This window comes from Hesperophylax consimilis, chromosome 26 (genome assembly GCF_061612785.1).
Source record: "Hesperophylax consimilis isolate HC1 chromosome 26, BYU_Hcon_1.0, whole genome shotgun sequence".
Taxonomy (NCBI): Eukaryota; Metazoa; Arthropoda; class Insecta; order Trichoptera; family Limnephilidae; genus Hesperophylax; species Hesperophylax consimilis.
The window spans coordinates 16,308,640-16,333,317 of NC_142861.1; the positions used below are offsets into that span (position 1 = coordinate 16,308,640).

The 24,678-nt window shown below is 35.1% G+C and overlaps 2 protein-coding genes across 2 annotated transcripts in view; one reads left to right on the forward strand and one right to left on the reverse strand.

The window, feature by feature from the left end:
* Ac78C (adenylyl cyclase 78C) overlaps window positions 1-6,609 on the forward strand; it is a 114,274-nt gene extending 107,665 nt beyond the window's left edge. Inside the window, exons 24-25 of the mRNA XM_089647653.1 lie at window positions 4,321-4,483; window positions 5,031-6,609. Of these exons, the coding sequence (XP_089503779.1) occupies window positions 4,321-4,483; window positions 5,031-5,517 (650 nt within the window). The 3' untranslated portion in view covers window positions 5,518-6,609. The remainder of the gene's footprint in view (window positions 1-4,320; window positions 4,484-5,030) is intronic.
* A 9,050-nt stretch (window positions 6,610-15,659) lies between these two features.
* Window positions 15,660-24,678, reverse strand: part of LOC149411194 (NAD(P) transhydrogenase, mitochondrial-like) — a 66,537-nt gene continuing 57,518 nt past the window's right edge. The window contains exons 21-23 of the mRNA XM_089647577.1: window positions 21,371-21,490; window positions 19,533-19,624; window positions 15,660-18,646 (exon numbers count right to left, since the gene is read on the reverse strand). Of these exons, the coding sequence (XP_089503703.1) occupies window positions 18,500-18,646; window positions 19,533-19,624; window positions 21,371-21,490 (359 nt within the window). The 3' untranslated portion in view covers window positions 15,660-18,499. The remainder of the gene's footprint in view (window positions 18,647-19,532; window positions 19,625-21,370; window positions 21,491-24,678) is intronic.

The following is a 24,678-nucleotide window of genomic DNA, read 5'->3' on the forward strand; positions in this document are numbered from 1 at the left end:
CTCACAAACTCACTAGTTTAACAGCAATTTATGCAGTGTTTTTTTTTATAAAACATGTAATGTTCAATACGGTAAATGCAGTTGAAAGTAATGGATATTGTTTAATATTTTTGAGACTGTACTCAGATTTTGGGAAAAAAAGGCTAAATTTACGTTTTTTACGTTACGAAATCGCTAGGTTGTTGAATGAAGACATAAGTTTAGATTTTTTTAAGTATTTTTACGAGAATACGAATGACATGAAGCATCTTTTGGCAGCTATTACAATACCGAGATTTGATTTTTGCAATGTCGCTCCATGCTACTGTATACATACAAATATGCTAAAAATTAAAGCAGGTATTTTGTGAAACCAACAAACACTGCGATTGATCTTCCGTATAATTTTCCTTTCTTCATTTAAAGTTATGGTGCAATGTTAACGCTTGCGAGAAGAGTCCACTTTGTAAACTTATTGAGCCGTCAGCAGGGCGGGCGTTCAGGTGTTCGAGGGTCGGGAGAAAGAACACGAAAAGGAAGGGAGTGAAGGAAGTGAAAAGGAAGGAACGGTCAGCTCTAGCAAGCTAGACATCAGTCGGTCCACAGAGCTTGGCGCTCGAGACTAGGCCTGCGGCGGGCTACTAAATTTGACATACAAATATTGGCATATTATAAGAGCTTGATGTTATGCTTTCACCTAGTAAAAATAACAGCAATTTATAGTAGTTATCAAATAATTAGACGGCGGATTATTGAAAGAGATTAACTTAACTTAACTTGGATGGACTTCATCTCTTCGCCTTTTTGCTCACTTATTTATACGTAGATTTATTGTAGACATTTGTGATGCAGAGCTTATATTATAATGACGTCTGAAGAATGTATATAATGATAATAATTTATTTATTTATTGACGCCCTATTAGGCTTTTAAGTACATAAAAATTACAAATTTCATTTTAACAACAGTATAAAACAAACAATAGAAAATCGAAATAAAATATAATGATTTCTCATACATTATTTACATTTAAAAAGAGGTGGACTAATTTGGCTTTAAATGTATTGATGTTTAAATTAAATATGTCAGCGACATCATTTAGTTCATTGCCCAACCTATGTATTCTTTCTAACACAGAATTCGTAGCGAAGTTATTGTTGTAGAATAAAATATTCCGTCTAGTATATTTCACAATATGTAAAGATAGCAAGTCTATAGTGTCAGGGCAGTCTAACCTTGAATGAACAATTTTATATAATAAAAGGAGATCAAATATTTTTCGCCTTTCAGATAATTTCGATAAGTTAAGTTTACTGCGTAAATTGACATAATTGATTTCAATAATAGGAATACCAATTTTGTAAAAATTTATTTTGAATTTTTTCAATTTGTAAACAATGAGAGTTGAAATGAGGACACCAATTGAGTCGTGTAATTTCTATACCCGCTATATCAACTTTCATTGATTTGGAGAAAACCGCAAAAAACTGTCACATCTCTAGCGTACATGAGTAATTGCATTACAATTTTTTATATAATGAATTGGAGTAATAAAATTTCGAAAAGCATTTATTTTTCTAGACATGTCTAGCAATAATTAAGTAATTTCGATAAATAAAATGGATAAAGCGAATTTTGATACTCACTTCGTGATTTTGAAAGTCAACTGAGCCGACATGGCGGGTTTAGAAACACACGCGTAGATCATTTTGACACACGAGCGTGGCGTCAGAGCGGCGGCCATATTGTATTTTGGCAAAATAACTGCTTGTGATTGGTTGAATCCGATATAGCGGGTTTTGATAGTAACTTTCTGTATAATATAGCGGATTTGGTTTCTCACTCGCAGTTTTAACATGGTTTTTGGTCGTGATAAGGAGGGTTTTGAAACTCAATTTTAGGCTCCTCTTGTTGCTCGCAAAAATGTGAACAAGATGTCATACTCAAATCATTTTGTCAAAAAATCAGATATAGCGGGTATAGAAATTATAGGATTCAAATGGTTGCATTGTATTCAACCTGACTTCTAACCAGAGACGTGTATAGTAATTTTATAGTTTTTATGTTATTAAAGTCTTTAGCGATTCTGAGAATAAATCCAAGCATTTGTAATCCCTTACTGGTAATGCTATTAATGTGATTCAAGAAGCGTGATTTGGAGTCAAAAATAACTCCAAGGTCATTGAATTCAAAAATTCTTTTTAGATTGGCATTTTTAATTGATTAGTCGAATAATAAAGGGGTTTTAGATCTATGGAAACTGATCGTTTGACATTTGTTGATATTAAGATGTAATTTGTTTACGATGCACCATTCGTTTATTTAAGTTCATTTGTAGAGTTAAACAATCAGAAGAATTGCCGATCAATTTAAACATCTTTAGATCGTCGGCGAATAGAAGAAAGTGAATATTATCGAAAATTAGTGAAATGTCATTAATAAATAGTAGTTAAAGAATTGGCCCTAGGTGGGAACCTTGGGGGACCCCACTTGAGGCAAAAAAAGTGTAAAAAGTTGTGGAGGTAATTTTTACAGATAATTTTCTGTATGATAAGTAACTTCTAAGCCATTTGAGAAAGTTGCCGCTTATTCCCAAGTGTTCTAATTTTTCCAATAAAATGCGATGAGAAACAGTATCAAAGGCTTTGCTAAAGTCAGTATAAATTGTATCAACTTGAAGACTCTTGGACAGTGCATTAGAAATAAAATTTTCGTAAAGCAATAAGTTAGATGACGTAGATCTGTCTGGCATAAAACCATGTTGAAATGTTGATATAATTGGTTTAATTTGATGCATGATTTTACTTAATATAATCTTTTCTAAAAGTTTAGGTAGTGATGACATAATACATAATATATCTATAATTTTCAATTTGACATTTATCTCCTTTTTTAAAAATAGGTGTTATAAAGCTACTTTTCCAAATTTCAGGAAAACAACCTGTAGATAAGGATAAATTGAAAATTATAGTAATAGGAAGAGCTAGAGCATGAATACAGTTTTTAAGTAATATTGAGGGAATCATATCTGGCCCCGAATTCAACCTGGTATCTAGCTGTTTGATAAAAGTCACAACATCATTTACTACCACATGGATGTTATGCAAGTTATGAGTGAGCTTTCGGTAAATTGGGGTTTATCAGATAATATGTTGTCATTGTCTTCAACATATACACTCTTGAAGAAATCTGCAAATAAGTTTACAATATCGTTTTTGTCATGACCCACTTAATATAATATAATAATAATACTTACCTATCCTATTTCAGGAGGTGGTTTATTGTACGCATAATGGTGTAACATATATTTGTAGTGTTCAATAAACTTGATGGGATAAACGCGCTGTTGTGCCAAATTTATGATGAGACTGTGTCAAAATCACCAAATTCAAGAAGCCGATAGCCCTGATTTGCTGATGTGATGAATTTGACCGCCGGCTGGCTGGCTGTCAAAAATTTCCTGGATAATTGCCGCGGCTAGAGTTCAACTAAAGACAACCTATCCAGATGCAATAGAGTGAAAAGAGTTTTTTAAGATGTTTCCTCGGATACCATATTATGAGCTCTACATTATAAATCTAGTATTTTACGTTTTGCACCTATTCTTTAATTTTAATAAATGCTTTTAACCTTTTGAACGCTTCAATTTGCTCCGTTTTATCTATACCCGTACGCGGTACATATTTTCAAATACCTATGTACGCAATTAAATGTCAAATTATAGCATTCTGACATGATTTATTGGACTTTATAGACAGAATAGATTATTCTCCACTGTATGATAACAAATCCTCGTGTGTCAACACTCTTAGATGTTTATAAAAACAAAATCATAAAATTTCATACAAAGACGTACCGTATCTTTTGAATGTGGTCCCGCCATTCACTCGGCGTGTGTGTACTTAGGCCACTGCGTTGATAGACACAAGTGGGACACCAAGAGCACTTATCATTTTTAGTTATGAAACCTTTTTCTAAAACTGAACACTTAAATTTTATGTCACTTAATATAATAACAAAATTGGACTAACCCCATCCGTTGACAAAATTGTAAACTATAGCACTCGAAGGCGCAAAGAGGCTCACTTGATTATCGATGTTTTTTAATGAAATACAATTTTATTTTCGAGAAATTCTTGTAGATGTCAGCATCGTGATAGTTCTACGAATGTTCAAGCGAGCGGGAAATAAATTTATGTCGAAATACCGCTGGAATATCGGCATTCAAAGTTTCCGTATCAACTGTTGATACAGCCGCGTGTGAGTATGGACTTTTTGCCGTAACAACAGTTGATACGGCCACGTGCAAAGAGTTAAATAAAGATATTGGTTTTGTCTTAGCTGGGAATACCGTGGTGGCCCGATCGAACCAGCTGTCATTGGTGACCACGCGGGAAGGTGCCACTAACAGGGTACCATTCAGCTCCTTGCGCATCTCCCAGCGCGCCGCAGCCCGCCCTCTGAGGAGAAGTACCACCAGGGCATCTGCCCATGATCCTCGAAGGTAAAAATTTTTAAATACCTGGGTGGTGTTGTAGCTACCTGGTAACACTGTCAAGCCTAACGATTATTATAGACGGCTGAATCTTAAATGGGATCATTCAAATTGGAGCTGATTGTCAATCAAATGTCTCAGAAATGGATGGCATAAGGATAAGCCTCTCGACTAACAATTGGGAGGATGCAGGCTCAAATCCCGGCATTCACAAATTTATTTTATTTGATTATTTTTTGTTATTTCACAATTTATTAATTTAAAATAATTTATATTGTATTTTGCAGTACATACTGTCAGTATCACCCTGGTATAAGACCACCAATCAGAATTAAAAAGTTGCTTAAAATGGCTTTAGCTGTGTTTGGTGACCATATCTGAATAGCCAGGTACTTCCCCACCTTCCTCATCCCCATCTCCTTCTCCTCCCCACTACCTTCAACCTCACAGCATACCCTAATTGGGAATGTCACAGTCGCACTGGCTCCAGACATTTGGGAACTTTTGGGACTCTTGGAAATGAAAACTCCCCATCTTTCAATTTTTTTGATTTCAGAGTACCAAATTCGATGCGTCAAATTTCTTCTTCTACCGGTGACGTAAACTCACCTCGAGCTCCCATGTCCGCCCCCCTGACTCCAGTCTGCTATCCGTTCGGCGAAGACTTCGTACCTAGACTCCTCTCGGAACCTTTCGTCAACAACATGGGCAGCGAAACATCCACCAAGAAACACAAAGCAACTAAACAAATCTCCAACTCATCCGACACCAAAGACACTCTACAAAGCAACGGGTTCAGTGGAGACGTATCCAAAGAAGATCTACCGGATAAGTCAGGGTTCAACTCCAGAAATTACAGCTTTAAAGAGAATTTAAGAAACGTTTTGAAGTCATCTAAGAACAGTCTACCGGCCCCTGTCCATGGACCCAGGTTCGTATCAATCTCACCGAGAGCCCTGATGAAAAGAGAAGTCAAAAGTCAATCAATCGATCAAAGCCTCGAAAGGAATTTGAATGATGGATTCAAAGGAACAAACGTTTGAAAGATTGATTCGGAACATCTTGGATTTATCTTGAACCAATGTTGAAATTGGAAACTGATTTGTGGCAGATTCAATAATAGCGTTTGAATGATTGATTCAGAACATTTTGAATTTGTCTTGAACCAATGTAGAAATTGGAAACTGATTTGTGGCAGATTCAATAATAGCGTTTGAATGATTGATTCAGAACATTTTGAATTTGTCTTGAACCAATGTTGAAATTGGAAACTGATTTGTGGCAGATTCAATAATAATATTTGATTAATTGATTCGGAATATTTTAATGGCAATGTTGTATTGAGTGATTTGGTGGCCAAATATTTTATATTTAAATATGTGACTACATACACCGTGCTGTTTCAATTTCAGTTATAACGGGATTCTGACAAAAAAATCTTCAACCATGCAGCTAATAAATCCTTTATTAAGTAAATACGGAATTAATATTGTAATATGTAGGAGCATATTTGCAAATCCAATATCAGATTTCTGAATATTTTAAATTTTGAATAAAATGATTTCCGGAAAGCCGTTGGTTGGCAGCAAGAAGGGTTACCATGCCAAATAATAATATAAAGATTTAGAGATAGGTACATATATGTTTTGTTTTAAATTTTTATATCTTTACTATCAGTGTGAAAGACGCTTTCAGTATCAACCTTGCGAAGAACTTTTCAGAAATGAAGCATTGCTTAAATGGCTTCAGCTAAGTTTAGTGACCAGATCTGATATGGCAAGCTACATAAACTTTCTGGTCCTTTCTCCTCTCTCTTCCCTACGGCTTTTGTGGGCGGTTGAGAATTTTTTTTTTTTTAAGTTTCTGAAAAAGTCTAATGTTACTTTGCAAGTTTACAAGTTATGTCTAGATTGTGATGTTGGGTGCTTGTAGTTATCTGAATGCCCTTTTGGAGGAGCAGAGAAATTTTTTGATGGTTTCTATGTAGCTACATAATGAGAGATTGTATGAAAATAAAGCATATTTTTGTAAAATGTAACAAATGTTTTCATAACATTTAGTTTTCATGATTCATAGTATTATTTTCTAAAATGGATGGGATTTTTTTTCCATGTTTAACCATTTACCTCGATGTCCAGAAAACATACATATTTTATGTTAAATCAATTTTTAAGATAAGGTAAGTTTTTTTTTTAATAGAGATTTTAGAACTTATATAAAAAAATATGTATTCATTCATGGCCAAACAGCGCCGTTATGTTATTTTTACATTTGTTTTACAGTTATTGAACCATTTTGGATTTTGTTATTTCTAAAAAATCTGAAACCGACCTAGAATCGGCGTGTAATGCGGACCTTTCAAATGACAAAAAAACAAAACTGCACTGATTTTTTATTGATGACAATGCATTTGAATTTCTACTAAGACTAAAATAAATTATATTAAAAAATCGACGATTCTATTCAATATTATATAAAACAGTTTATTATTAAAGTGTCAAGCATGAACGCTGTATACTAATGCTATCAGATATAAGATTTTAATTTAAATGTTTAATATTGTGTTTTTTGTGTATAATTCAAGCCATCTTGGATGTTTTTGTGATACGAAATATTCATTTTATTTGCTGTGAAAACGTTATTATTTTATGTAATTTTTAAAAATTAAGTATGTACTTACAATGTATTAATCTTAATTGCACCTTATTACATAAGTATCGTTTAATTTTCTATCTTCTTTTTTTAATGTTATACAAAATGCTTTCCACAATCTTCCAAATGATCTCATCAATTTACAATTTGTGGAACATTGATTTCAACGACGACCGGTCAGTGGTTGAGTGGGCATAGCGCTTGGGTCTCACCCGAGCGTCGCGTGTTCGATTCCTCGGCTGGCTAAGTCCTCCATCACAACACAAGCAACATTTTCGGCTTTCTGTGGTGGTAGTAGGAGATTTTCAAACATTGTTGGGTTATTCGTAACCCGGGAATGTTTGTCTTTCTTTAAAAAAAAAAAAAAAATTATGTATACTTTAGTTATAAGTATACAAAGAATAATGAATTTGAATTTAAGCACAATAAAATTTTATTTTGTGTATGGCTATGCATTTTTTTTAAATACTATATTGTTATAAGTTACGATTCCAAGAAAATCAATTTTGTGTTCAGTCTTTTTTTTCGAGGTTTTGAAATAACACGGTCCACAAAACGTAATGGAAATATACGTTCTTATTAGAACCTCCCCATGCAATAAACATTGTACTTGTATTTTTTTAGCAGGATTTCTTTTTACAATTGTATCTCTATCCTAACCTGTAAAAACAGATTAAGTGTTTTATTATGCCTGTATCGTGTTAACTAAAAAAATGTATATCATGTTACAATAATTTTGTGATGGTTGTGTGCGTACCACCGACCAAATTCGTGGAAAAGAATTAGAAGTAAACATTAAATTATTAATATACTGCTCCTTCATTGACGACGCTAATTTAATTATTTTATGAAAATACGCTTTTTACAATCCGTCGCTCTGGTTCGTTTTTATCCAACAGACGAAAACGTAAATCGGGAGAAATAGCGCTTCAAAGTTTTTTTACGAAAAACGCACATACAATGAAATTAGCTCAATTGTAAGCTTACTAAAATGATTTAAAGTGATGGAAATTGTTATTTTTAAGTAAAATTCGTTCCAAATGTTTAAAATTATGCAGAAAACACACTTTTAATTTGGATGGACAAAGTGTTGGATAAACACGCTCGACAAACTACGTCTTGAAAACGATTTTTTTTTTTTTTTAATTTTTCACTTGTATCTTTTAAATAAATGCTTTCTGAGAACAACTGCATACTTAACTCAATTTCGCCAAAAATGCTCTGTTGGACAAAAACGAACTAGAGTGAAGAATTTATGCTATAAAGTATTAAGTTAATTTTTTGTTTGCCCAAGTATTTACGGAATATGAATAAATAGTTTTGTCCGTATAAAAACACAATTCTTTCAAGAAAGGCATACAAATACAATATTGTATCAGTGATTTAACTATTTATTCATATTCGTATTCGTATGTACAAGCGCAAGATCTTTCTCCATTCCTAGCGTCATCTATGAGCGCGTAGATTAAAACGTACGTTCCGTTTACTCTTAAGGGTAAACTTTAAATTACTGCTCGTTCAAAGACAGCGCCAATTGAATTATTTTAGAAAAAAACACTTATTGCACGTTATGCTAATATTAAGATGGATTGATTTTTTGCACCCGTACATACTGCATATGAATATGAATAAATAATTTTGTGCATAAAAAACTCAATTATTTCAATTGATTCGGTGATTTCGATATTGTATTTATATGCCTTTTCTTGAAAAACTTGAGTTTTTATGCAAACCAAACTATTTATTCATATTTATATTCTGTATGTACATGCGCAAACAAACAATTTGTCTTAATATCTAAAAGCACCTCTTGCCAAAGAGTCTTTTCCTTTAGTAATTAAATTAGAGCCATATAAGAATGCATAGATTATAACGTACATATGTTCCGTTATGAGATTCGATCAAAGATTTAAGCTACGAATTACATTTACTTACCTTACTTAATTACATTTTAAAACGATCTCCATGTTTTAATTTCTACTTTACATATTGCTATTAAATACCTTGGGTATATTATGTAAAGTAAACATCTCAATATTTTCCGAATGGCAAAATGTTGAATCTGAGCTTCAAAATCTGTTTTGTTCACAATTTATTCGAAAACAATTCGAATGGTCAATTTTTACAAATAATAAGTATTATTTTACGTTTACAACAAATTAAGTCATTAAGGCGATGCAATACGTCATGTAATATTTTAAATTGAGCCGCTATCAATAACAACCCTTACGTAAATGGCGATAAGGTTTAAATTTCCGCTTAACACCATCCGCCTGTTTTGATTTATGCAAGAAAAAAACATGGCCAAAAAGTGCCTTTTATTTTATTTTGTGGATGTTCAGGCATAAATATTAAAAAAAAATTCTATCATTTTATAAATAACTTAATTTGCCACATTATACAATAAAATCATAACCGAAAATGGGTTCGTAAGTAGGAGATTTTGAACTTTAAAGCAGTGTTCATAGGCCCTTACACAATTTTTTTCTGGGCTTATAAAAAGATTTATCTAAAAAATACTCGATTATTTCAAAGGCCAAGATGTATTCCACTCGCAGTATTTAATTAAAGCATCTGAAACATTTCTAGGCGACCATATTTTCAACGCAAAAACACATGATTTTACATTACTACGTATGGCATCGCCTTAACATAATTATTAGTTAATATTTTTTTACATCGGCTTAATTTTACCTTCAAAGAAAATCAATTGACGAGCTGGCTGCAATAACAACTTAAACATGCAAAAGCTGTTTAGCTCCCATTGCCTTTTCGGTATCTTCAATCCCTTCTTTATCTACTGTGTAAATAAAACTTCAGTATTTTTTTACACAGACGGCGCTACACACAAAACTTAAAACACTAGTTACAAGTTACGAGTAAATATTACGCATTTCAAAAATTTTTTATGCATTTTAACTCAAAATTACAATTTTTATCACAATTACATCCAGCACCTCAAATGATCTTTAATGTTTATCTCGTTATCGATGTCATAGAAATAAATTATATGTTAGGTTAGTTTTAAATGACTTATCATAGATATAATTAAAATATATTTTATGTGAAAATCTAATGAATAAAAAATAATGTTTTTTTAGAAAATAAAACATTTTAAATACAGTCTTGCTTTGTCTTTGGATTTCTACAGGTATTTCAATGGTAAATGCTCTGAGCATCTAGCGCAGTCATACTCAACCTGCGGCCCGCCAAGCTATTTTGTGCGGCCCTCAATACATTTAATATCAGGAACATGATTTACAAAATCTGGCATTTTATATCACGTTAATTTGAGATTAATTGCGACTTTGACGTACAGACATTGAAATCCGAAGAGGATAGTCGTTGTTGTGTCAACATCAGATCTGGTATAAGAGTGTTGCTACTGCACACGCTAGATCTATCTCCAAAAAACAAAGATTTGACAGACAAATATGCGCGCGAATAATTTTGCTCGTGGCAACACATAAATTTTTGACAGCTCTAAAGTTAAATGGTTACCAGTGTTGCCAACGAAGGCGATTTATCACCATTTAGGCTACTCAGAACGAGAATCGGCGACGAAAAAATTTAAAAGGCGACAGGTCGTCTATTCAGAGACAAGTTATTTAAATCAGCCAAATCACAAATAATATTTAAAAAAAAAAAACAAAACATAACAAAAACCTCTACACCGGTATTTGATATAATATTTTTTGCAACGGGAAAAATGTGAATTTTTCGAAATGGAATTCCGTAGCTACCCCCTCCCCATGGATTTCAAAAAATTGTTGTGCGGAATTACATATCGCTCATTTGCGACAAGAACGTGTTAACGAAAATGTGTATCGTTATGGAATAATGATACAGTAGAATCTGGCGCATCGCGCTCTACTTGCTGCTGAAACGCGATATTTCTAGCGCCAATAATAACCGAGTAATGAGGGAAAAGGTCGGCGACTATCGGTTTAGCGCCATCTCTTTCCGCCCTTAAGTTTAATGCAAGATCGGTTCACGTCAGTTGTCGCCGCTCGCTTGAGGAGGAAAGTGCTGCCCGATTGCGGCAAAAACGTAACAGCTCATGGTGTCACGGTTTTGATGAAAGGTAAATACGGCTTTTTGTTTTTTTAGTGATTTATTTTTGCAGCTATAACGGGACATTTTGTATGTGGGTCATTATTGTAGTAAAAATAGTAATCGCATGCTATGGTTTACATAGGATTGTACCGTTGTTGCTGAAATAAACAATGTTTTTAGTTGGTTAATTTAAGATGTTCCGTTACAGTTGATAATAAAAGTACAAAATGTTTGATCTTAATATTGGTTATCTCAAGTTAACACATTCTTGATAAAAAATAATAAATTTTTACAACGAATAGCTTACAATGTTGCATTATAAATGATAAAAACATTGTGTAATTACAATTTATTTTTCAGATGGAATCACGGTCTAGGAAGATTGTAAATCTTGCCCGAAGAATTAATGAACATTTACCATGTGAATCAGCACCGGAAGAACAACAACTGCAATGTAACCGGCCTCGTTGCGACTCGACTAGTTCTTTGAGCAGCAGCACTTCTTCATCATCAATACCATCAATTATTGAAGACTCTGACGACTCAGTGAAGGATCCTGACTACGAATTAGTTCAAGATCAACGAAGAATTGAGAGTTCTAGTGAAGGTGAAGATGAAGATATAATTATGGACGACAACGAAAATCCTAATAAGACTGATATACCTACTATACAGACTGATGATAAACAAAAAAATGAGAACGCAACAAATATAATGCAAAATACGATTTTAAATGAAGAAATAGATAACACAGCTAAACAAATGATGACAGGAAATGATGATAGAATGAGACAAGAAAAAATGCTGGATGCTATTGCAAGCATCGTGCCCACAGAAAGAGAAACGTTTGTATCTGAAAATAGATATCCGACTGCAGACATACAGATGAGCACCAATGAAGAAACAACACCTGCTAAAAAAGCAAAAAAAAGACCATTTAATGAAGCAATTGCACCTAAAAATCAACCACCACCTGCAGATGTACAGATTAGCACAAATGAAGACCCTAAACCTACAAAAAAAGGAAAAAAAAGACCACTGAATAAAGAAAAATGGATAAAAAACATTACTAAACAGTTAAGAAATGTAGGACAGTCCTACGAATCAAAAGCATCACAAAAAACTGTTCCGCCCCGTCAACTAAGAGAACCCTGTAAGGAAACCTGCATTTTCAAGTGTCAAAATTTTTTTTCCGAAGAACAACGCCGTGAAATAGTGAAAGATTACTGGAATTTAGGAGAGATTGAGAAGCAATGGAGTTTCATTGCTGCATCCGTTGAAGAAGCCATTCCAGCAAATCGTTATGTCAAACTCGATGATGAAGGAAAGGTTATTGAACCAAAGCGAACTAATAATGCTTTTTATTTGATTTCGAAGGGGAAAAAATATAGAGTGTGCAAGGTGTTTTTCAAGAATACGCTTTGTATCAATAATCGCCCAATAACAACTGCATTAAGCAAGAAAAATAAGGAAACAAATATTTCATTGATGACAGATAACCGTGGACGACATGGAAAGCAACCAAAAATTGACGATAATATTAAAGAAGGAGCCAAGCAGTTCATAGATTCAATACCCAAAATTGAATCTCACTATACACGAGCCCATTCAAGAAGAAACATCATTGATGGAAGCAAAACCATTGCTGATCTGCACCACGATTACGTCGAAATCTGTAAGGAAAAGAAAGTTCCTTTCATCAACTATGTAATGTTCTACCGGATTTTTACTCAAGAGCACAACTTATCATTTTTTACACCAAAAAAAGATATGTGTGACGTATGCGAAGCGTTTAAAAATTCATCACCCGAAGAAAAAGAAGCTAAAAAGGACGCTTATGAAAAACATCATGAAGAGAAGACGCTATCACGATTAGAAAAAGAAAAAGACAAGAAAAACGAAGAACTGACAGTATGCGTATATGATTTGCAAGCGGTATTTCAGTGTCCGAAAGGCGAGATATCCGTGTTTTACTACAAATCCAAATTGAATGTACTCAATCTCACAGTATACGACGTCCAGAAGAATACTGTAGAATGTTATGTATGGGATGAAGCAAATGCAAGCAGAGGTGTGAACGAAATAGGTACGTGTGTATTTAAGTATCTCGAGCAGATATCAAACGGTACCGAAGATAATAATATGAATGTAGTATTTTATTCTGATAACTGTGCTGGCCAACAAAAAAACAAATTTATGGTGGCCATGTACCTTTTCGCGGTTCTGAAATTTCCAAATATAAAGTCAATAACACACAAATATTTAATCAGAGGACATACCCAAAATGAAGGGGATTCGGCACACTCACAAATAGAAAGACAAGTGCGAAGAGAATTGCGAAGAGGACCTATGTACACGCCCGATGCATTCATCAGTGCTATCAAATCTGCTCGTAAAAAGAGTGAGCCATTCCGAGTGAACGAAATGTGCTTTGAAGATTTTTATGACTGGAAGAATGTATGCAGTTTAATGTCTTTTGCAATACAAAAAGATGACGAAAACGTTCCAGTCAAAATCAGTGAAGTCAAGATGATAAAAGTCATAAAGGATGATGTTCGGGCAATTTATTACAAAAACTCATACGCAGAAGAGGAGTTTAAAAGAGCTATAGTCATAAAGAAGAAAAAAGACATTGATATTGGGTTAAAAAAGCCTACACAACTAAACCCGGAATAGCTGAAAGAAAGAAGGCTGATCTAATGGAACTGATCAACAAAAACCACATTCCAAGGTACTACAGACCTTTTTACGAATTTTTGTAGATTTAAGTGTTAAGTTTTTTATTTCATTTACTCAGATTTTATTATTGTTAAGTGAACTGTGAATTCAGAAATGCCTTCCTGGCATTCCTAAATATTTAATAACGTTATAATTGCTAACAGTTGTGAGTAAAAGTAAAACTACAGATATTAGTGTCTGGTTATAATTATAATATTTTTTTAAATGTGATTATTACTTGTATTTCAGCGAAAGTTACACAATAACTTCGCTAAAATATCTTTTATTTTGTAAAATAAAATACAAAAAATACAGAGATTTCTACGACAGAAACGTGTCTTAATTAAAATGTTCCATACATTTATATTACAAATTATCAATAAAAACGTAACAATACGACATAACTTGTAAAGGTTTAGATTTTTATTCATTTTTTTTCAAGAAAAACGGTACATATCTGTTTGTTTTGCAATACTGAAAATTTTTTACAAGAATAACGCAACAAGGAGGACCCTTTTTTGAATAAATAATCATAATAAATTTAATAACTGACATAAAGGTCTGAATGCGATTTGATCCAAAAAAAACGAAAACCTTGAAGTTATGTTGTATTGAGCTGAATAGTCTAAACATAAAAATTAAAAAGTTACAGGCATTTTAAACTTTCAAATGCGTTTTATCACAAATTGAGATTTTTACTTTGTCACGTTCTTGTCGCAAATGAGCGATATGATGTTTTTGGCTGTGCGGAATTTTTTTTCTTCTTCTGTAAGAACCCCCCCCCCCCCCCCCCATGGATTTCAAATATTTTGTGGGGAGCACTCATTTTGAATTTTTTTTGTGGGGAATTATGTTTTACAGAAATTCTCTAACAAACAACCCCCCCCCCTTGAATTGATTTGAAGATCTTGTGAAGGTGGTATTGTGTCTGGGTCTGGAATACAATTTGTAATGTATTAAAATTATTGTGGATGGTACTGAATAACCCAAGATCACATTTTTAGACGATTCCGCCTTCGTTGATAATAAAGAATGTCTTCTTCATAATTACTTGATTCTGCAGACATTTTTTAATGCAATATGACACTGACAGATGACAGCTGATGTCATAAATAAACCACTCACTAGATCGATATCTTCAGACTTGCATGGAACAAATTGGTCCTAAAAAACCATAGATATGCCAATATATAGACAGTACAATTCTCATTCGGAGCCTACTTATTATACTATACACCAATGAGAAACTCTGAAAGTTTATTCCATAGACTTTCAGAGTTTTTCATTGGTGGATATAGTTAGGCAACAATATGACATCGCGGTATTCACGGTTCCAATTTTCGATCGGAGTTATACCCCCCTGGCTGAAGAGTACTTCATTCTATGGTTAAACAAGCTGAGATAATTACATAAATTGTAAACTTGAGTTGCGCCGTGAGAGAAAGAACCAGTTTTAGTTTGGTTTCGGTTTTCCCATGAGCGAAGGACCTTGCGCTTCTATCCATCCTCACAAAATGCAATTTTTGTTTACACCTTTAAACTTGTATGTTATTTTATAAAACAACTTAATTAGGTAATTGTAAGAATAGAAGAAGTAATAAAAACAATATTTTTTTACTAAATAATAATGAAGAAAATGTTTTGTAAATAATAATTTCTCATTTTTTATTGTGTTTCGCTGGGTGCTAACAAATAAGACATCGTTAAAAGCTTGGAATCACATACATAATGTAAGGTAATTGCTAGTGGACGGTGCGGCGCTACAAAATACAAATACTTTGACTCTGGAGATAGAGAGGTATGTACCTCTCACTCTGCGTGACAGAATATTATTTGTATGAAATGTTTTCATAGGAATTATCTGTGCAAAGGTGCATTCTGGATTCCGCTCCTATGAAGAATTTAAGTGGCACACTATTCAAAAGGAAGTAATATTTGTCTTTGTTACTGTTTGGGAGTTTTGTGCACATACGCTCCTTAGATAAAACTGCCCGCCACTGGTACGAGCCAAATTGAAACAGTCGATATCTTTTAAATGAAAACAGCAAGAGATAATTATTTTTATATTTTTTATTGAAAAATAAACATTTAACAGTCTTCAAAAAGGACTGAATCAAACACAATTTCATAAGACATTTTTCTACTTAAAAATAAGCATAAAAAACTTTTTACACTTTCGAGAGTATTTAAAGTAGAATACAGCATCCACACACCAATTAATCATATTTTTGGAAGTTCGAAGGGTAAAAAAAAAAATTGTAATGTAAAAATATTAGGTAAGTCACTTTTTAAGAAAAATTGTAGAAAAACAAAAAAAAAATCATAGTGCATGTAAAAATTATCTATGTTACAATAGGAGCACGCAAAACACAGAGACCTCGTATAAAAATATGTTATCATTAAAGTTAGATGTTGTAAAAAGGGGATTAGAATTATTTAAGATAAAAATTACATGAGCAAATATTTTTTTCTTTATATTACGAGTATATTTGCAATATAAAAAATCTGTGCATTAATAATTGCAATTTTTATAAAACTTTGTAAAAATGGATAAAAAAATGTAACATTTTAAAGTCAATTCACAATAAGTTCATAAGCACTGTAATCAATCACAGATTTCATTGTTTAATCTTAACTATTGTCCAGTTACTGGAAGAATCACCGCCGTGAACCAATGCATGTATTTTACGTAACTAACAGTTGCAAAGCTTTTTTTGTAAAATGCAAAACTAAAGTTGAGATGTTTTTTAAAGATTCAAATGTAGCATTTACAAAAGATGACCAATGAAAAATCAGTACCATTTTGTTATATTTTTACAATTGATATGTCTAGGTTCAAGGTTCGTTTCAGATTTTGAACAACGCTTCATCAGCAAAAAAAGCACGAGTTTCATATTGTTATGCTTGACAGCAGAGGCGGTTCCTTGGTACGTGCATTTGTGCATTGCACTGCTTGTCTTCAATCTCCACATAACAAATTACAACGACATTTGTGCCCCAGTGATTGATGTAAGAGATTCGTAATTCCCGTCAGGTCATTATTTGAGCTATCTTCTAGTAAAAAAATCCCGCGCAAGAGCAAGCGGTCGTGCATACCCAGATATGCACAGAACCAACTTTTACCATACTACTAAAACAGCATCGGGCGGTATCAAGACAGCCCGAAGTAGCCGAAACGGTGACATGAGAGAGACAGATTACACTCTTAACGTCAAATTACGTGTTAGAGCAGTGCAGATACATAACCCAACCGTGCATTATCGAAGTGCTTTGACGGCGAGTGAATTTTGCATCACTTTGATCATGTGTAATCCAATGCGTTTGGAATGGATTCGCTTAGAAATACTAATGTTCAATGTTAACGCAACAACATTAACACATTGGAACTCGTTCGCGGTAAAATCAAACGGTTTCGCTATATTTTCAACGATGAATTGAGTGTCCTTTATTTTCGAGATAATTTTGTATTATTTAATCAGTTATTTTACAAATATAACTTAGAAGATAGAATGAATTGCAGTAGGTGTTCCCATTCATTAATTTGCTCCACCTAAATTACAGACTAGGTACATTTTAAAAGTGAAATGCACTGCTGGTAATTACAGTCACGGGCCGCGTCTGCTTGACAGATGATCATATTTTGATAAAAAGCTGAAACACACCTAGAATCGGAATTTAAAATGGAGCTCATTTGCCATTTGAAGACAATGTTACATTTAAATTTCTGCAAAACATCCCAACAAAAATATACATACAAACTGAACAGCAGTGGCTCTTACAGTAACTGGGACGCACATGATACTTAAAGTTCTGTCTTAAGCCAAACGGAAAACATCGAGATTAAATACTTAGATAAACCAATCGCTACCAAAAGCGCTTTATTTGATTCCATAATGCGAGGGACTATCTACCTATTCTATTCCGATGTCAAAGGCTTCACAAACATACACTGTATTCTTTATCAATCATACCATAACTTCTAAACATGTTTACAATAAAAGATTCACTATTAAAAAAATAGATGTAATAATAATTTACATCCATATTACAATATAATATAGGAATTACATCAAATAATTCATACTTTAAACCTTCGATGAGTTCACCAACAATAAAATACACCGTAACATTTGAGGCACGAGCAATTCAGATTATAAAACCTAACTAAAATTTGCACCTACAGTAAGATGGCACAACAGTTAGTTCATACGTAATAGACACAAAGAGAGATATGGCATGGAATTGTGCCGACTGTTACCGAGCTACGACCAAACCGCACGGACTGTCAAGGTGGCGGAGCCAACAAAAGTTTTGCGTTTGGTGGGTAGAAAGAACGGTGGGGCGCCGCGGCGCATAGATGCGATTCTCACTAATATGGATGAACAATGTTCGATGTTGACGATACTTTTGTGCCTGCGGTATCATACAATAATATTTCATGACCCATCTCCCTTGTTTCTGTTATCATATTATTTATATTCGTAACAATGCCTAATCATCAATTACAGATGTCGATATTTATTGGATAGCTACATAACGATGATTCATATTATAATTTTACGACAATATTGCAACAGTTATAATGATTGGCTATTTGGTCTAGATGCACAGCTGTTGTACGCGCGCAAGGAGAGCGTCGCACGTCTTCTTGGCATCTCCGAGCAACATGGCGGTGTTGGGGCGGTAGAATACGGGATTATCCACGGCAGCGTAGCCAACTCCGAGAGATCTCTTCAGGACCACCACCTGTGGAAGAATAAAACAGTTAAATTAACAAATTGTTCATACTGAAAGACCACCTTTTAAAACCGTTTACGTAACATTGCGTAAAATGACATTAGCCCGTTTGGGAACAATTGGGAATGCTATAGTCTATAGGTTAGTAGGGAGCAGTTGGGACTCTTGTAGCGTATTCACATAAAAACAAAATCCTAGTGACTTACGATACACTAGCGGAAAATGATCCCGGGCGTATCTATCAATAATAATGGCATTCGTAACTCTCAACTTAAACATTCCACATCTCTTCACCTTGTTAGCTTAACTCGTATTTCGTTTATCCAATATCTGGTTGTATATACAATATAACTGAATGATGTAGAAATGAGATCCCAGAGGCGTATGTGTGGTAAAATCATGTAAAGAGTGAGTCAACGTAATGAGTAAGATTAAGAAAGAGACGCTTAGATGGTTTGGGCACGTAGACTGAATGAGCGAAGAAAGGAGTGTAAGAAGAATATATGACGCAAATGTGAATGATAGCAAATTTCGGGGACGCCCGAGGAAGTCATGGCACGATCAAGTGAATCAGATACTTGAGTTGAGCCATGTCAAGAGTCAGACTAATAGAAGAGCATGTATGAGATGATGAATGAATGTGAATGAGGCGAGAATTGTGTACCAAGACAGAGTTTGGCGGTTCGTCCTCTCTGCCTACCCCTGCGGGAAAAAACCGCATGATGTTTAGTTTGTTAGTTGTACAATAACTTTTAAATGTAATAATAATGGACCAGTCAATGCTGCACGGACAAATGCATTGTTTTCCCACACAGGTGGTTTTAAAAAGTTTGTCATTCTTTCAACAACAAAAAAGCTAAAAATTCAAATAAAAAATATTTTTCAAAGGGCTCACCTGTTGAGACTGCCAGACCTTGAGGACGGGCATACCTGCAATGGGCGAGTTGGGGTCATCCTCAGCAGCGCTATTGACTGTGTCGTTGGCACCTGGACACAAACAAACAGTATAAGTAGGGTAGATTGATCAGCCGCCAAACAATTTGTTGTTTTTGCAGTAAAGGTAAAGTTAAGGTATTTCGATATATGCATACGTCGACTAATGTGGTAGGTTGGTAGGCAGATGTACCAACTTTTATCGCTCAGTGTCTCATCTATAATAATACATCTATGATAAAAGGTAAGATAAAGATCACTATTCCTGTGAAGGTTCAAATCATAGAATAACCTTTCCTCATCTGTGGTGTGTATTTACTACACATTGCTTCTAATAACTTTAATAACTCTATAAATATAATAAATTATGGGTTCAGATTTTAGGTATTCCTCTGTTATACATTTATGCACTGAATTAAAAAATAATATATTACATAGTTTTCAAATTCAATTAAAAATCAGAGTTTTTTGTTAAAAATCGGGAACAAATACACCGATACAATCAACCGTGTGATACTAAATACGCGAAGAGTGTGCGAGGAAATGACACGCTATTGATGTCCCGCTTTAATTCGCTATGCGGGAACATGAGACATCCACACTTCTGCAGTTGTAGTTTTTGATTTAGACCATCGATAACTACGACCGTACAGCTGTGTTTGTGCCAGCCGCCAGCCGCACCGCTAGCCAGTTGGTCGCGAACCGTCGTTAGATGTGGACCCCTCGCACGTTTCTTTAGCATCTGCCGATGGTTTTTTCATGTTTTCAGCAATTAAATTACAATTATTATCACTTTTGATATACAATATAATAAACATAATCGATTAGCTATGAATATTCATATTTTTCCGATATTAAATCGCTTATTTTGAGATGTATATTGACTACACAGCACCGTAACGCGTGTATTTTTTTAGAACAGTAAGGGAAAGGTTAAAGAACACAAAAAATGACGTGTGGACGTGTTTCGTATCCAAAGAAGACCATTCATTGCTTAAATTGCATATGCAGAACCGTGTTTCTCCATCCATTCAAATGGGATAGCGATATACAATGTCAGATAAGTGGAACGCTCTTTTTCCACAGGAGTACGCATGTATCCGATAGGTACTCGAAGGTTTTGGCAACAACCACACACTTTTTGTAAACTCGTCGGCGACGACCAGCCCGAGCTGATCAGTTGCTACTAGTTTTTGAGACTTAAAACATGGAGTCACTTGTGTCAGACGTTTTGTAACAATGCGCGTGCTTCAGATCAATGCTAAGAACAAAATAGTTGATAAATAATAGGAACCGTTTGGTTGTGAGTGGGGTTAAGACAGCATTCTGTTTTGACGTGTCGAGAATGCAACAATATTTGGTGGCGACCGGATCTCTCGATTTCAGTAGCGACATGTACAGACTGTTTGCGACGTGAGTACACAACATGAGTATCGGATACTTGTGTATCCCTATGGAAGAAGTGCCTAAGAGAGACGGAGCACATGCTTAATAGGTTAGATCCAAAAGCTACTGAAGTATTATTAAAATGCTAATAAGACTTGAGCAGTGTTAGAGTGAGATAGAAAGAGCTTACTGTATATAACTACGCACATGATCAAGCTTCTTCTTCTCACCCAAATCACAGGTAATATAGAGATGCTAGTCTTAGTCGCATCATTTATAATTCTATCTAACAGGTACTAAATCAATGGTGACATTGGCTTCCATTCAAATCAATATAGGAGGCGTTTCAAGTGTCCTTTTTTATTCTGAAGTTCGAATAGATATCAGGTTGGAAATATAAGAGTATGTTTTTACCAATGACGAGGGTCAGCTCAGTTTCAGGGAAGTCGCTGTTAATCTCTTCCATCTCCAGCACATCATCGTACGGTACTCCAGCCTCGGCCAGGAGCACGTTCAGCTGTCCCGGCATACGTCCTGGAATTATAAACACACAACATCAGCATTACCACTAACCCTTCAGGCTTTTAAATATGTTTACCTACAAGTCCCAACGACGACGTCACTCGTGGAATCTCAGAATGCTTCCGAGGTGTTTTAAATGTGCTATACTCTTATTTTTAAAGATGTCGTAATAACAAACACCATTTTATAATCTAGATAAAATTGTCTTTCTAAATAATCTATATAAATAAAAATTTTCGTTAGTTCAAAATATTGAATCTCCGAAAGTACTTCACTGATCACTTTGAAATTATGACGTTGCATTCGAGTACAATGTGTTTTTATTTATCTATCTCTGTGATAGACACTTACTTATTTATCTCTGTTATAGGTAAAAACTGCATATATATATTGTTGGATGTAAAAGCAACCCACGCTAACCTACAGCAACGCGTGGCGGGGTACAGCTAGTAAAATTTGAATAAATATTAATAAAAAAACATGCCAAATTTTTTGACTCGTCCATAATTTTGAAAGAATTCGTAGGGAATTGGTAAGAAAACTGTCACCTCACCCTTTATGCCGTTTATACAATGAAAAATGTAAATAATTTTTAAACTGTCAATGACAATTTGACAATTTTATCCACAGAATCAAGTATGTATATTTGAGATCAACTGAGAAGAATTATTATTCATCTTTAACGATGAATGGAATTATAGAAAAAAGATAAAAAATACTTTTATAATTCATAGACGCCCCAGTCAGATTTGTCCTTCAGAGACTCTAATGGAATATGATGTTTGTGGCTAATTATGTCCTTCCGAGGCTTCAAGGGTTAAAGTGCCCTTGTGGTGATTATAATGTATAGACGCCCCGGTCAGATATGTCCTTCAGAGACTCTAATGGAATATGATGTTTGTGGCTAATTATGTCCTTCCGAGGTGTTGTGTATAAAGCTTCGGGCTTTTAGACACAGATGGCAGTGCTCGTAGTTTTAGCCTCCGACGACAGAGGGCGTCTCAGCTTCAGGTTAGGTTTCATTTGGAATCCCTCTGGCAGATCGAATCTAGCTTGTTCCGATAAAGGTTGACCAACGCGGTTGTATTGTACACGCGATATATTGAATAAACCAGTTAATAACAAGTAACCTATCTTATTATATCTTCCATCCAAGGAGTGTTGGAAGTCTGTGGCAAGAAGACCACGGCTGACTACCCTGAAGGGTAGAACATCACACGAGGCTTCAAGGGTTAAAGTGCCCTTGTGGTGATTATAATGTAACGACGCCCAGGTCAGATCTATCCTTCAGAGGCTATAATGGAATATGATGTTTGTGGCTAATTATGTCCTTCCGAGGCTTCAAGGGTTAAAGTGCCCTTGTGGTGATTATAATGTAACGACGACCAGGTCAGATCTATCCTTCAGAGGCTATAATGGAATATGATGTTTGTGGCTAATTATGTCCTTCCGAGGCTTCAAGGGTTAAAGTGCCCTTGTGGTGATTATAATGTAACGACGCCCAGGTCAGATCTATCCTTCAGAGGCTATAATGGAATATGATGTTTGTGGCTAATTATGTCCTTCCGAGGCTTCAAGGGTTAAAGTGCCCTTGTGGTGATTATAATGTAACGACGACCAGGTCAGATCTATCCTTCAGAGGCTATAATGGAATATGATGTTTGTGGCTAATTATGTCCTTCCGAGGCTTCAAGGGTTAAAGTGCCCTTGTGGTGATTATAATGTAACGACGCCCAGGTCAGATCTATCCTTCAGAGGCTATAATGGAATATGATGTTTGTGGCTAATTATGTCCTTCCGAGGCTTCAAGGGTTAAAGTGCCCTTGTGGTGATTATAATGTAACGACGCCCAGGTCAGATCTATCCTTCAGAGGCTATAATGGAATATGATGTTTGTGGCTAATTATGTCCTTCCGAGGCTTCAAGGGTTAAAGTGCCCTTGTGGTGATTATAATGTAACGACGCCCAGGTCAGATCTATCCTTCAGAGGCTATAATGGAATATGATGTTTGTGGCTAATTATGTCCTTCCGAGGCTTCAAGGGTTAAAGTGCCCTTGTGGTGATTATAATGTAACGACGCCCAGGTCAGATCTATCCTTCAGAGGCTATAATGGAATATGATGTTTGTGGCTAATTATGTCCTTCCGAGGCTTCAAGGGTTAAAGTGCCCTTGTGGTGATTATAATGTAACGACGCCCAGGTCAGATCTATCCTTCAGAGGCTATAATGGAATATGATGTTTGTGGCTAATTATGTCCTTCCGAGGCTTCAAGGGTTAAAGTGCCCTTGTGGTGATTATAATGTAACGACGCCCAGGTCAGATCTATCCTTCAGAGGCTATAATGGAATATGATGTTTGTGGCTAATTATGTCCTTCTGAGGCTTCAAGGGTTAAAGTGCCCTTGTGGTGATTATAATGTAACGACGCCCAGGTCAGATCTATCCTTCAGAGGCTATAATGGAATATGATGTTTGTGGCTAATTATGTCATTCCGAGGCTTCAAGGGTTAAAGTGCCCTTGTGGTGATTATAATGTAACGACGCCCAGGTCAGATCTATCCTTCAGAGGCTATAATGGAATATGATGTTTGTGGCTAATTATGTCATTCTGAGGCTTCAAGGGTTAAAGTGCCCTTGTGGTGATTATAATGTAACGACGTCCAGGTCAGATCTATCCTTCAGAGGCTATAATGGAATATGATGTTTGTGGCTAATTATGTCATTCCGAGGCTTCAAGGGTTAAAGTGCCCTTGTGGTGATTATAATGTAACGACGCCCAGGTCAGATCTATCCTTCAGAGGCTATAATGGAATATGATGTTTGTGGCTAATTATGTCATTCCGAGGCTTCAAGGGTTAAAGTGCCCTTGTGGTGATTATAATGTAACGACGCCCAGGTCAGATCTATCCTTCAGAGGCTATAATGGAATATGATGTTTGTGGCGGTTTGGAGGGAGGTTTGTGGAATAAGTACGCAAGGTAGGAAGAAAGGTGATGCGTAGTGGGATGATGAGATTAAAGCACTGGTCTCAGAGAAGAAGACAGCATGGTTATGTCTGATTGCGGCTGGCAGTGCTTCCAGCGAAGAGAAGTATCGAGCGAAAGAAGTATATAAGGAGTGTAAGAAAAAAGTAAGAGTTGGAGTGAAAGAACGAAAGAAACGCCTGGAAGAGGAAGAAGGAATAAAAATGACAAACCAT